At 36.3% G+C, this 15,627-nt stretch overlaps 1 protein-coding gene across 4 annotated transcripts in view; it reads left to right on the forward strand.

The window, feature by feature from the left end:
* The window catches only part of PTPN13 (protein tyrosine phosphatase, non-receptor type 13), a 196,356-nt gene that overhangs the window by 58,994 nt on the left and 121,735 nt on the right, over nt 1-15,627 (forward strand). For all 4 annotated transcript variants that reach the window (XM_014452047.2, XM_023750399.1, XM_023750398.1 and 1 more), the window contains 3 exons: nt 10,022-10,200; nt 12,524-12,589; nt 15,029-15,214. In XM_014452047.2, coding sequence (XP_014307533.1) covers nt 10,022-10,200; nt 12,524-12,589; nt 15,029-15,214 — 431 coding nt within the window. The remainder of the gene's footprint in view (nt 1-10,021; nt 10,201-12,523; nt 12,590-15,028; nt 15,215-15,627) is intronic.

The following is a 15,627-nucleotide window of genomic DNA, read 5'->3' on the forward strand; positions in this document are numbered from 1 at the left end:
CCTCTCTGGTTTCAGGATGCATCACCTGAGAACCGCCGCTGCCAAGTCACTGCAGCTCGGCAGCTCCTGCATTGAGCGTCTGCCCCCTGGTGGTCAGTGCTCATCATAGCGACCAGTCGGATGGTCGGACACTTAGCATATTAGCCTTTTATATATATAGATAGAGATTTTGTTTAAATGTTAAGATATAATGTATACTGTAAAAAGCATTATTCTTAATTGTACAGCTTGAAGAATTTTATGAATGTGTACACCCATATAACCACCACCATCACCACCACTGGGTGCTAGAATTATTCTAGCACCCAGGATAATTCTAGCACCCAGGAAGGCTCCCTCAAGCTCCATTGTAATCAGTCAATTCTGGGTTACCAAGAATAATCATTATTATGACGTATCATGTAGGTTAAGTTTTGCCTGGAAATAAACATCATAAATAGAATCATACAATGTGAACTCTTGTGTTTTCTGTCTTCTTTTCCTCAACATTCTGAGATTTATCTACTTTATGTAACCAAGCTTTTCAAAAAATACATATTACAATTACTTTACTCTTTTCTCAAATAAAGGAATTAAAAGGTGGCTTTGTGCCTTGTATCACTTAGTAACAGTTAAGATTTTTACTTTTTTAGGGTGATGAGCACCAGTCATGGTTAACATTTTTATGAGGAATATATCCTTAATATTTCTTTTTGAAAAATGGGACATTTATCGTTCAAATAAGCCTCCTTTCCCCTTTATTCTTTGAGAAGGAAAATCTCTTTAAAATGTAAATGGGGGTGGGAGGGCAGTGATTGAAGAACAGGAGAGAATGGCATTAGTGATCACAAAAATATGTCTCATAAGTAGTTACATATCAGGATTCTGTGGAATCATATCATCATAAATAAAGCAAATTCCTCTCTAGAAAACTATATATTTTCTTTTCCCTCTGAAACTGGAAATATTTACTAATATTCATTGACCTTTTCATTCAATTATCCAAGAATGAGATAAATGGTAGTCACCCCTTGACTGGTTTTTCGGTCTTTTTTTATAGAACAGGCCTTTAAAAGTAAAGAGAAGTCGCTGAGATCATTTTTTTAATTGTGCCCCTCCCTTTCCCCGCTATATGCAGATAGCAAGGGTGGAAGATCTCCTTTAACTTGAAGCTTCCATATTGAAAAACAAACCAAAAATCTGGTGCTTTATAAAAGGCCTTTACCATAAAACTTATTTCTATTGCTAATTACCTCAGTTATAGTTTATTTTGTCTGGCAAAATATAATGTGGCAGCTGTATGATCTACAGAGGCTGTCATGAAGTTGTTAGGTGGCAAAATAAATGCGAGTGCTTTAAGAAGCTTAGCACTTGGTTCCAGAGTTGTTTCAACAAAATTGATAAGCTAGCAGCAATAAGATCAGGTTTTTAAATAGACTTTACCATTCACGATGAACAGTTTTACAACTGCTTGAATAGGATGGTCAAATAAAATATGACTGGTGTATTTTAAAAAAAGAAACTACCTTAAAGCAAATTCTTTTAGAAGTCCACTGCCTAAAATACTACATTTATGTGGAATAATTTTGCTCTGAAAAGTTTGGATCTTCCTTGGAAAATAGAAATTGGTGTTAATCCCAGGATCTTTTCTAGGCACTGCTTGTATGCTTAATGATATATTCATCTATCAGACAGGGTAGAAAAGATAAAAAATGCTCACTCCAAGGCCTGAGGAGATACAATATAGATATTACTTGGATTTATAGAAAGTGTCAGAGAAGAAACAAAATGTGTGGGCAGTTAATTTGTACTGTGCTTTACTTTAGGAGTGCGATTAAAAATAAATTTTTAGGTGGGTAAGGCAATTTATTTCTGAATTCACAGTCAATGATATCCTGAGTTTGGTGTCATTTATTCAACTTCCTCCTTATACACAGAGAAGAGCTATTCAGGTCTCACTTCTAGTTTAAAATTATTTCCGATAGTCATTTTGCCTTTCTAATTCAAAATGACTTTATTAGAATTTGTATAAAATAGTTGTAACACTTTCTGGCTTGCCACAAGTCTTATAAAATGCCTCACTAGTGGCTCTATAAGCTGAAAAAAATTTTTTATAAGAATTAGGGGAGGATATAAGTCATGCATACTCCATGATGTTCTTAGTATCAGTCAATTGACATAGAAGGACAAGGAGCAACTTAATTGAGCTATGATACCATTCTATTAGTGGTCTTTATGTGTGTGTCGGGTAGATTGGTATGCACCTCTGAATCCCTAAGAAAGTTTTTAAAATATACTGTGCAGGATGCTGTGCCCCTTCTCCAGAATTCACATAAAAATTCTCAGTGACTGACGAGACAGAAGGTCTGTGTTCTTAATTTCTCAAGCCCCCAAAGGCAGATGCTTTGGAAAATAACTTTGTTTCAATATTACAATGAACAAAGCTGACCCTCCCTTTGAATCATACTTCAAAAAGTAACTAAAAGTAATAAAGACTGGAGAATCAAATTAAAGATCCAGAGTATTCTCTGGGTGAATAATTTAGAGTTCTTGGTGTTTGAAAGTTGAAAGTAATGTTTTCTTTATAATAGCGCTCTAAAAATAACGTGCATGTGTGAATGTGTGTGTGTGCGTGTGCACACACGCACGTGCCTGCCTTTAAAAACTATGGACCTATCCTATATAATAAAGAGCTAATATGCAAATGGTCATCGCACCCTCGAGCCCTTGTGCCCTTGCACCGTGGCTGGTGGACCTGAGGGTGGGCCAGGGACCTGAGGCTGCGCCAGGGGACCTGAGGCCATGCCCCCCACCCGGCTGGGCTTGATGGGGGACCTGAGGCTGTGCCCCCCGTCCTGCGGGACTTGACAGGGGTGGGGCCGGCTGGGTCTGGGTCTCACGAGATTTTGAGGCATGCACGGGTGGGCGGGAACTTGACTCTGGGCAAGATTCTGACAGGAAGGAGATTTTCATATACATTTTACTAATTTTCTTTCATCTTTGACATTTCTATTATAGAGAAAGGGCAAGTAACAATATTAAAATATTTCCTCTAATTAATTCCCTTTTAATGTGCACAAATTTCATGCACTGGGCCACTAGTGGAATATAACTGAAATTGTAAACATTTATTATTTCCAAGTATTTCAGTTATATTGTTATAGTGGCATTGCACCTGATCTTTAGGAATTCATAATTTCTATCCTTAAGCCATATATATTTTAGAAGAAATATTTTGTTTAGTATTTTGTCATGTAATTTTTGGGTGTGTACTTTTTATTGTTGAGGATAAAGAAGGTTGGTGGGAAAGGTGGAAACCAAAGGAAAAACTAAGAGGAGGAACTTAATATATCAAAGGAATAAACTGGGCAGATTTCTCAGAATATGATACAGATGCCAAGAAGAAATGAAAGGAACTGTTTCTCTTTCTTTCATGCTTCTTCTTTGATCAGGAGGCCAAGGAGATTTGCTGAAGAAGAAAATCTTCAGACTTGCTTCCTTCTCTACATATTGTCCAGCTATTTAAGCCCTGTTGCTTTTAATAATCATAACCAATTTTGCTTTACTAATATAGATTGCCTATATATCACTTTTGTTAAACTCAATCTCATTAGTGTTTTGTTAACCAAGATTCGTGGTTTGGAATTACCTTGAGTCTTACAAGCATATAACAAAACAAAACTACTATAAGCCTAATTGATCAGAAACCTTACCAAGATTCCAGGGGTTGTGGCTTGGTTAGATTGGTGACTTGCATGTGTTTAAATAGTGTTTAAATAAAAAGGAATAAAAATTAAAATATTATGTGTGTTTGTGCAACAAAGGATCATTGCTAAGGAATAAAAATATCTTTTGTCTCCTACTGAAGAAAAGCTCAAAATACCAATTTGGAATGACAGGTTTACATAATTTCATGTTAATTAAGTTGCTGTAACTTCTATTACAAATAACATTTTTTCTAAAACTATATGCTGATGCTGTAGTTTATATATGTTCATTCAAATAAATATCTTCATTTGATAATTTGTGTTAAACCTAAAGATAATGACTAAGTACAGAAAATATCTATTTCATGTGTATAGTTACTCAAAAAGTATTAATTGGCTTGATTGTAAAATTTTAAACCAGTTTTTCTAAATTGGGGATCTAGGCTAACTAGGAATACAATGAAATAAATAGAAAACTTACAAAAGTATATTCCCAAAAAAAATTAAAGTAAAAATTAGTACTATTTTAGAATACTTTGTACCTTAAATCATCTGTATTTATAATATGACTTCTAGGTAAGAGATTTGTATGATTAGCAAGATCTGGGACCTACTACATCAGAATATAAGTTCTTAAGGATGAAAGGCTTATAGGAGTTTATGAAATGCTATTGAATACTTGGCTATATCAAGAAAATTTACATGATGTAAAATATCTTTGAAGAGACTGTCAGCAATTTACATTATATAGATGTCTTAATTTCAATCACACAATTTTATTTTCATAAAGAGATTACTATTCTGTTTCATATTAGAGAAAATAAAGTTTTAAAAAGTAGTAACAAATATATAAGAAATTAATAAAATTTGAATGGGAAATCAATCTGTAGCAAGTACTGTAATTTTCAGTGAGCCTTAAATAATTTATCACAAAGCTTTACTATCAAGAAAATATTAAAATACAGGGGAAATACTCAAAAAATTTTTTGTTTACTTGTGCATTGTTATACCAGATGATTGATTTAACTACATATATATTTTTATGCCCATATGAACTAAATTTTTGAGAGAATTCTGTATTATAATGCAACTTCATTAAATCCTTCAGAGTTTGAAACTGTGGCCTCTGCATAGATTTTTGCCAAGAACCCTGATATCATATATAAAACTAGAGGCCCGGTGCACAAATTCGTGCAAGGGTGAGGTCCCTCGGCCTGGCCAGTGAATGGGGCCCATCAGGGCCATCTCACCCAGTCACGATAGGGGCCAGCCAGTCAGGGGAGGGACTGCAGGAGGTTGGCTGCCGGCCCAATTGGGGCCATGGGGGCCAGCTGGCTGAGGGGGGGAGAGAGGGACCGCAGGAGGTTGGTTGGCTGCCCGGTGGGGAGGGGGGGACCATGGGAAGTTGGCCAGCTGCAGGAAGTTGGCTATGGGAGCACACTGACCATCAGGGGCAGCTCCTGCAATGAGCATCTTGCCCCCCTGATGGTCAGGGGCACTCATAGTGATCAGTTGACCAGGTCATTGGGTTGGTTCTGTTGGCTTAGGCTTTTATATATATAGATGGGGAGACTACAGTGTCTCTATTTGTGCCTGAACAGGCAAAGGGATTTTTTCAGGTCAAATGGGTGTCATTGTTGTTCTAAGACTTTAGATGATTTCCTGATACTTTTGGTTAGTATTCCCTTATATTTGATACCCAGTTCTGATCATTTCCCTAATTTTGATACCTTAAATGGAAAGCCAAAAACTAAAATATAGGGGACCAATTAATGGAAATGGCAAGATCTCTCAGAAAAAAAAAATATGTGGAGCTGTGTGTTAGTTGAAGGTATTATTGAAAGGAAGCTCTAAGACTTGCTTTGCATATCAAATTTCTGTTTATTTCTAACTTTGCTTCTAGCTGCTTGAAATTCTGTTTAAGCAACTTTTTCTGTGGAATGTTGGTAAGGTCTATAAATAGAATTGTTTGACTACTGGAATCAGTTCACATCAGATTTACTCTTTCATAATAATAACATTCTTGAGGACAATCATCACACAACTGAAATATTATAGGACATTAAATTACAAGCTTCTGGAATTCCATTTTAAAATATTCTTTTGTTAGCATTCTGTGAAGGACTTTGAATACATTTGCTTTAAATTCCTTCCTTTTAGATAGACAATGAAAGTAAATTAGACTGATTCTAGCCACGATTCTAAATTTTCTCACTTGTACATTTGCATAACACTTTACAATTGTTTTAAAATATATTTTGTGGTTTAATAGTTTTCTAAAGAATTTGGTACTTAAAGTTGTGTGTGTGTGTGTTTAGGGCATTCAACAGCAATGTAGTTTGTTGTCACAGGTGCTTTATTACAAGACATTTAAAAATCAAATGAAAATATTTATGTCATTTGTGTGTGTGTGTGTGTGTGTGTGCACGCACGTTGACAAGCAAAACTCTGACCAACCTTGCTAACTCATTTTCATTACTCTTCTCCACCATTCCTCTGTCCAAAAGTCCTACTGTTCCATGTACAAACTTAATAATTTCCTGTCCACATGCCTTTGCTTTGGCTCTTTACTCTCTTTGGAATCTCCCCATTAACCCTGGTCAAATCTTACTCATCTAAAGGGCCATATATAAAAAGGGAAATTAATTCTCTTTTCATTGTAGTTAAAGTAATTTTGCTATACTCTAAATCATCTTTATGTTTTTTTTCTCCCTATATACTAGTATACATTTAATCTCCCCAATTGTACTATGGATTCTATGAGCAAATGACTTGTAATTTTTGGAAGATTATCTATATATATAAAAGGCTAAGCGACCGACCGTATGTCTGTCTGACCATCCAGCCGACCAGCCGGTACATATAACGTGCATTGGCAATTTAAAAATAAGCGTTGACTCGCGCATGCGCGATACATATAAAGCTCTCACTGGCGCCAATCGCACATGTGTTTTAATTTTATGATATTACTAGAGGCCTAATGCATGAAATTCATACAAGAGTAGACCTTCCCTCTGACACCCGGGACCCAGCCTTCCCTCGCAGCCCCGGCTTCATCCAGAAGGTCGTCCGGAAGGTCGTCTGGAAGGATGTTCGGTCTAATTAGCATATAATTAGAAGGATGTTCGGTCTAATTAGCATATAATTATTATTATAGATATTATATATACTATTTTGACATGTAATTTTTTGCAGTAACATAATTAATTTCCTTTCAGTGTGTATGAATCTGTGCACTGGGCCACCAGTGTTTAAATATGTATAGTGCTTAAATTATGTTTTACATTATGTTTTACTATAGATGTTCAAAGAAAACAAACACCTATTATATACAGCAAAAGTTAAAAGATACAGTTCTTGCCAGAATAATGTTTTCTCACCTTGGTTGTGCTGGTAAGTGAATAAATCTCTTAGAAATTTCAGAGTGATAAGCAATTATGGCTTGCTTTTACCTCCCACAGTTTCTGTTCCATGCCACCCTGTCAAGGGAAAGTGTAGTCTTGAGGCCAGGGATGATAAGGAAGAGATGTGTAGCAAGCTCTTCTCTGATTTGAGTAAGTACCAGCATCCAGGATGGTAGGACAGGACATAGCATTTAGACTTCTGGGAGGCATTTGTGCCTCCGTTATCTGTGATTCCCAGTAATTTATAAATTCAGATGGTAACAGGTATGCCAGAAATAATAATTCTGTCCCCAAATAAGGAATGAAACATGAGAGTTAGAATCCCAGCCTCCTGTCTTAGGTTTAGGGCTGGATACTGGGGAACTGGATAGAAGGGCTAAAAAAAGAATGAATTAAAATAGTGGGGTGGAGATTGAGGGTGAGGAATGAAAGAAGCGTGGTAGGGATATTACAGCACCATACTTGCATGGATGACCAAGAGAAGATGAGCCTGGGAAAAGGACTGAGAAGGAGCAGTCTTGGTGTGGGCATACACCAGGGACTCAGTCCTTGGTCTTGATGTCTTTTCGGTCATAACTCACTTTTTGGTGGTCTCATTCAGTCACAGGGCTTTAAATAGCATCTATTAGGCAAGTTAATTCCAAAAAATGTGTCTTCTTGACATCTTATTCCCAAATTCCAGATCCAAATGCCCACTTGACAACACCCCATTTGAGTATCTGACAGATATCTTAAACTGAATAGGTCCTAAAGTAAAGTTCTACTTCTAGCTACCATCTTCAAACTGCTGCCTCCGCAAGCTGCATTATCTGTAGTTTTCTCTATCGCAGTGGATAGTCCTCCATTCTTTCTGTTACTGAGACCAGAATCTTGGGAGTCATGCTGATTCCTCTCTTTCTCACTCCACATCCAGTCTGTCAGAAAATTCTGTTGTCACTGGCTCTACTGCTCTAGTTCAACAGAAATACATTGAGTTTCTAGCAGGTTCTCACTTCCTCTAGTGCTGCCAGTCTGGTTGCAGGCCATCATCATCTCATACCAGATACTAGTGCACTGCCTCCCTAACTGGTCTCCTGGTGTGCCCTTTAGTTGCTGATTTGAAAAGAATTTATTGTAGACTGTTTTATAATGCAGTGACCTGTGATACCTCAGTATTTTGAGTAGTATACTTTGACAAAGAAAATATTGTTCTGAGATACCTAAGAAGTGTTTAACAGAAAATGTATAAAGTGGCTGTGAAAGGCAACAATCTTTCTAGGCTTACCAACTGTGATTGAAACATATTTTGCCATAAACGTGAGCCATATTTTTTAGCAAACTAGTAAGTGGATGGGTCTGACTGTGTGAACCTTTGGTCTGTAACTCTGCTTCAGTGCAACCTAAGATGTGCTGACTGATGAAAGGATTCACTCAAACAAATTTTCTTCCTTGACACAGTTAGGTTCATAAAAAAAGCAAGAGAACATATATAGTTGGCTTTTTAATCTTCGAAGGAGGAATGAGTTTTAATAGCTTACTTCTTTATTGACATAAAGATCAGAATCTTGTCCACAGGTAGAGGTTAAAAACTCAGAAAGAATAAATGATTCAGTTCCAATAAACAGGTAGTTTTTAGGAACACATAGATACTGTATGATGCCTAGACTTTTGCCAATTTCGTATGATTTGACCTAGATACCAGTATAACCCAATCAGATTGAATAATAATGGCTCTGGCGGTCACAGGCCTTCTGTGATTTTCCTATAGCAATTTCTTGAGTCTATAATCCAGTTCCCTTAACAGTTACCTTAAAACCTATGTTAACTTATTTTTTAAATAGGAGGACAAAATAAATTTCCCTCTAATAAGTTTGTTTTGTTTAGTCTAATGTATAGGTTTACTTTTGAAAGGAGAACTGCTGAACTCTTAGGCATTTTTTTAAAAATATATTTTATTGATTTTTTACAGAGAGGAAGGGAGAGGGATAGAGAGTTAGAAACATCAATGAGAGAGAAACATCGATCAGCTGCCTCCTGCACACTCCCTACTGGGGATGTGCCCGCAACCAAGGTACATGCCCTTGACCAGAATCGAACCTGGGACCCTTGTTTCCGCAGGCTGATGCTCTATCCACTGAGCTAAACCGGTCAGGGCCTTAGGCATTTTTTAAAAAATACTTCTAAACATGAGTTCTTAGGCACCCATACAGGTAAACATTAAAATAAAATTAGAGACCTATTATCATATTTGATAATATATAAGTTTCTTGAAATTTCAGAGAAATAGTGAACAAATGCTAACAAAACAAAATCCAAGTTCAGACAGGTATATCTTTTGACACACAAAAAGAGCCATTCATTGTACTTGAAAGCTTTACTAATTCAAAATCTGATGAACTATCAAATTGATTATTTCCTATCAGTTTCAGACCACTATAATCTAAATTAGGGAATCTTAACCTGGGGTCAATAAATGGGCTACAAAAAGATCTATGAATTCCTTTGTATACAGAGTTTTGTTTTTATAGGCAGTTTCCTTAAAAGAGAGATCATAGTGTTGACCATATTCTCAAAGGAATCCATGATCCCCCCAAAATGTTTAAAAACTACTGATCCTTATCACTTTCTAGCCTATGTATCTATCTATCTCACTGTGGTAAAGTACTTAAACTAGTTTAAATCTTACACCGACAATGAAAGTTCTCTATTTATAGTTTCTAAGATCTGCCATGTAGGTTTTGAAAAATTAAGCTCAATCAAGTCACTATTGTTAATAATGTGAGCAGTAATCAGTATATGAAACTCTCCTTTGACTTGGTGTATATAACTTTACAATTACTATGTAATATGAATAGGCTGGGATACTAATTTAAGTGCTTGGCAGTGCCTGTGATTATAATTTTGAGAAATTATCTTTCTTTTTTCCTTTTATTCTGTGCGGTTACAAACCAGTAAGCATAGCTGATCCTGCTGCCCTTGGCTTTATCATCTCTCCGTGGTCTCTGCTGTTGCTGCCGTCTGGTAGTGTGTCATTTACAGATGAAAATATTTCCAATAAGGATCTTCGAGCATTCACTGCACCCGAGGTTCTTCAAAATCAATCACTAACTTCTCTCTCAGATGTCGAAAAGGTAACAAGTTTTTTTTGGCTCGATTTTGTTTGGGCTACCCTACTTCAACCCTCTGAAGAAAAATTTAAAAATGATTGTGTATTTTAAGAAATTTATATTTATATTAATAATTCAAAGTTGTTTTATAAAATTTTGTGGAACTAAGAAAAATATGAAAAAATGTGAGCCATTATTAAACTGACTAGAGGCCCAGTGCACGAAATTCATGCATGGGGGGGCGGTCCCCTCAGCCCAGGCTGCACCCTCTCACAATCTGGGACTGCTGGCTCCTAACTGCTCACCTGCCTGCCTGATCACCCCTAATTGCCCCCCTGCCAGCCTGATCACCCCTAACTGCCTCTGCCTACCCAGCCTGATCGCCCCTAACTGCCTCCGCTGCCGACCCGGTCACCCCCAACTGCCCTTCCATGCTGGCCTGGTCGCCCCAACTGACCCCCTGCCGGTCACCTCATGCAGCCTGCTGTTCAGTCGTTTGGTTGTCCCTCACTAACCCCCCTGCTGGCCTTGTCGCCCCACTCAGCCTGCTATTTGGTCATTACTGTTACTGTGACGGCATCCTAGACAATTTGCATATTCCTCTATTATTAGTATAGTTGTTTATAAAGATGTATTAATACATGCTGTGTATAAATCATTGTGCTTGTAAGGAAGATAAAAATAATTACAGAATTGATCCTGATAACATCTATAGAACAATGTGTAATAGATGGCAGAATGATATAAATGCTACATAGAGGTAAAAAGTATTTTGGGAATCGAGAGGAGGAACAAGTTCTTTTAAGTGTAGATCGATATCACGGCGAAGGTGGTATTTATGTTGGGCTTTGTAGACTGAGTAGAACTTAGACAAGTGAAAATAGATAGAAATAGGCATTTCACTCAGGGTTATTAGTTTGTGAAATGATTCACTTAATGGAGAAATGTTTGGTTAGACCAACTGGGCTAGAGCATTACTACCTGGCAGGCTGTGCTTAGAGAAAGAAAAGGAAGCTATAGATCTGAATAAGGAAGACTCCAAATGCCAAAACTTGAGACTTTCTTCTGAGTCAGTGGTGAGCTATTCCTAATTTTAGGAGAGTAATATGGTGGAATTTTTTATTTCAGAGGGTAAGTTTGAGAAAAGTGGATAACTAGGTGGTATGAAAGATTGTGTAGGAATCTAAGATTAATATAGGGAAAAGAACTAAATACAGGATACAGTACAGTGGAAGCAAAGCAGACTGAGTTTGTCAGTTCATTTGATGGAATAATAAGTTTATGATAGAAATATTCAGTCTGAGGATGGTGATGCCATTGTGACCAGAAAAAGATTTGATTTCATTGTTAAGGCTATGGAAAAATTTGGAACAATATAGTATATATACCAGGCTGTAATAATTTAGATATGGAACCTTGGAGAATTCAGTATTGCTATGAATATTGTTTCTCTTACAACATTCCACAGAAGTGTGAATATTAACATAATAAATTGCTAGTAGTAAAATTGTTAAATCAAAAAGTGCGTACTCTTTTTTTTCACCCTGCTTGGTTCTTCAACTACTACCCCATGAATTCATAATAAGAAGAAAAAAGCTTGCAATGAGATTTTTTTTCCTCACTTTCAGATTGTCACATTCTATGAACAAGGCTTGTGAAAAATCTCTTATATATTGCTGGTAGAAAGGCAAAATGATACAACTTCTATGTAGGGAAATCTGACAACATGTATCGAAACTATGGATGATTAAACCTTTATCTGTAATTTCAGAGAATCAATTCAAGAAAAATACCTGAATGTCCAAAATGACATATCACAAGACTGTTTGTTGAAACAATATTTGTAATAGCAAAAGTTTGGGAAAATCCTAATTGCCCATTAGTAATAGATTGGCTAAATAGACAGTGCTAAGCCACAAAATGGATTTCTATGCAGTATTTAAAAAATATGAGGAGATCTCTAAGCATTGATATGGAAATATCTCTATTATTACATTAAAAATGCAAGCAATTTTAAAAGTTTCTGACCTTTTGTAAAATAAGGTGAAAATAAGAATGTATTTTAAGTTTTGCTTGAGTTTGCATAAACAAACTTTAAAATAGAGAAGAACTAAAAAAAATGGTTGCTTAGAGGATGGGCTGGGGAATTGTGGGGGGCAGTTTCAATAATTTCTAGTTGTATTTTCTATTTTAAAAGCTCTCATTTTTATTAAAAAATACAAAATGATGATTTTATCAAATTATGTATTGTACTTTCTTTGGAACAAAAGATTATTAATATATAGTACTTAAAGTTTTTTAAATTTTGTTTTATCATAAAATGACTTTTAAAAAATTATATTCCTAGATCCATATTTATTCTCTTGGAATGACATTATATTGGGGGGCTGATCATGAAGTACCTCAGAGCCAAGTAAGTCAAATCTTGACATTTGTACAACTTTACACTTTATAAAACGCTCTTTCATGTGTTCATTGCAGTGTTATTTACAATGGCCAAGATATGAACCAACCCAAGTAAACGACTGGATAAAAAAGCTGTGGTAATATATACAATGAAATATTACTCAGCCATCAAAAAAATGAGATCTTACCATTTGCAACAGCATGGATGGACCTAGAGGTTATTATGCTAAATGAAACAAGTCAGTCAGAGAAAGACAAATACGATTTCACTTACATGTGGAATCTAAAGAACAATATAAATGAACAAACAAAACAGACCCATAGATACAGAGAACAGTTTGATGGTTACCAGAGGGGAGGTGGGTTAGGGGACTGAGTGAGAAATGTGAAGAGATAAAGATATACAAATTGGTAGTTACAAAATAGTCACAGGGATATAAAGTACATAATAGGGAATATAGTCAATAATATTGTAATAGCTATGTATAGCACCAGGTGAGAATCAGAAATATCAGGGTAAACACTTTGTAAAGTATATGATTACCTAACCACTATGCTTTACACCTAAAACTAATACAAAATAATATTGAATATAAACTGTAATTGAAAAATAAAATAAATTTTTAAAAATGTTCTTCACAAATTTATATGTATTCTACAGCATGCTGTTGGGCACACCAGCATTTCTATGCTGGTTGTTCACATTAATAATGTCACACTCTCAGAGTGAAATAACAATGAAGAACTAAAGAAATTATTTATTTCTAAAATGTTCTTAGTCATAGTAGTAACTACTCAGGTTTCAACAGTGCAGCCACTTAAAAAATTATAGCAAGAGAAATGGGAGTGTGCTTTGTTTATTCTTACTTAATGATTGGTAAAGGAGGATTGTAAATGATTTTGATGATTCATTCTTGTACTGAAAGTGATAATCTTTTTTGGTACAAAAATTGTATGAATACTAATTCTGAGTCTCAGAGTAGGGTTTAGACTTCTTTACTTTTTCTCTTTTCACTTCAAAAATCATACTTCACTGCCCCTAAGGGAGCAGGCACAGATGTTAAAGTAACACTGAGGCCTCAGATTCTGATGACCAATAGGCTGCTTCTAGTCTTTATCTCATACTAGAGGCCCAATGCACGAAATTCATGCAATGGGCTCGGCCCCCATCTCCATGGCAGCCGCCTCTGTCTCGGCCCCTGCTGCCGCGGTTTCATCCCAAAGTTTGTCCAGAAGGATGTCCAGTATAATTAGCATATTAGGCTTTTATTATTATAGATAATAATAATAATAATAGCTTTTATTATAGATAATAAAAGCCTAATATGCTAAGTGTCCAGTCGGCCATTCAACCAATCAAAGCATAATATGCTAATGATATGCTAAGACTGCTCAACCGCTCGCTATGACGTGCACTGACCACCAGGGGGCAATCAACTGGTCGACCAGTCGCTATGACGTGCACTGACCACCAAGGGGCAGACGCTCTGGTAGGTTAGCTTGCTGCTGGGGTCCAGCTGATTGGACTGAGCAAGATGGGCTGGACACGCCCTGGAACCTTCCCACGGTCCCTCCCTGGCTGGCCAACCTTGTGCATCCCTCCCCAGCCCCAATTGTGAACCAGTGGGGTCCCTTGGCCTGGCCTGTGCCCTCTCACAATCCCCCCCCCCCAAAAAAAAAATTCGAATATAAAGGAGATTACATCTAAAGCTGTATCTAAAATATGATATAATGCCCAAATGGAGGAGAAGTAAAGCATATGTTTAAACCAAAGTGGATATATCAGTTTAACTCCCATCAGTAATGCTCCAGTCCTCACCAGTACTTCCTCATTGTCAGTCTTTTTTAACCATTCTATCAAGTGTGTGGTGGCTTCTTTTTGTGATTTTAATTTGCATTTCTTGGTATGCTTATTGGACATTTGGATATAATCTACAGATTATTCAGCTAGAAAAAAAAATCTCACATTTTTGTCTTCTTTGTTTCACCATCATAATGAAAACATATTTAAATGATCTTTAGTCATTGTAATATTTGAAATCTCTTCTAAGTTATTGTAAGAGTATCAAACTATACTAAATATATATATATATAATATATTATATGTTATTGAATATTAGGAAATTGTTTATTTCCCCAAAATGGTATATATATTATAAATGCTGACCAAAATATTTGAATAAAGAATTCCATTTCTTTATATACAGAAAAACCACCGAGTTTTTCTATAATTCTTCCTATGTTGGGAGATGTCTATTAATGACCTGGTAACAATTTTTGGGGATATCAAAAGGTAAAATGCAGTAAAGAATATATACTATTGGATAAGGAATTAATTTCTTCCAAGTATTTGAAGTGTGTTTGTTGTGGTTCCTGTGACTTCCAGAATGGCTAATTTTGTAAGATTTATACCTATCAATGTGGCTTCTCTGTTCTTTATATTCAGCCTATCAAGCTTGGAGATCATCTCAACAGCATCCTGCTTGGAATGTGTGAGGACGTTATCTACGCGCGGGTTTCTGTGCGGACTGTGCTGGATGCCTGCAGTGCCCACATTAGGAATAGCAATTGTGCACCTTCATTTTCCTACGTGAAACAGTTGGTAAAACTGGTTCTGGGAAATCTTTCTGGGGTAAGCTGCAGTTCAGTTTGTTACATGTAGTCATATTTTTTATGTTTTTTTTAATTAAAAAAATCTTTAGAGAGTGGAAAGGAGAGGGAGAGAGACAGAGATAGAAACATGGATGATGAAAGAAACATGAATCGGCAGCCTCCTGCACACCTCCTACTGGGGATGTGCCTGCAACCAAGGTACATGCCCTTGACCGGAATCGAACCTGGGACCCTTCAGTCCGCAGGCCGACGCTCTATCCACTGAGCCAAACCGGTTAGGGCTATAGTCACATTTTTAAATTTAGCATATAACAAAATTTTCTTTAAAGATATTTTATAGGTAGCATTTTCTCATTGAAAACTAGGAACAGGAGATTGAATTTTTTTTTTAATGTTGTTTATTTGAAACAATAATTAAAATTTACAAGTCTA

The sequence above is a fragment of the Myotis lucifugus genome, unplaced genomic scaffold (genome assembly GCF_000147115.1).
Source record: "Myotis lucifugus unplaced genomic scaffold, Myoluc2.0 scaffold_12, whole genome shotgun sequence".
NCBI classification, from domain to species: Eukaryota; Metazoa; Chordata; class Mammalia; order Chiroptera; family Vespertilionidae; genus Myotis; species Myotis lucifugus.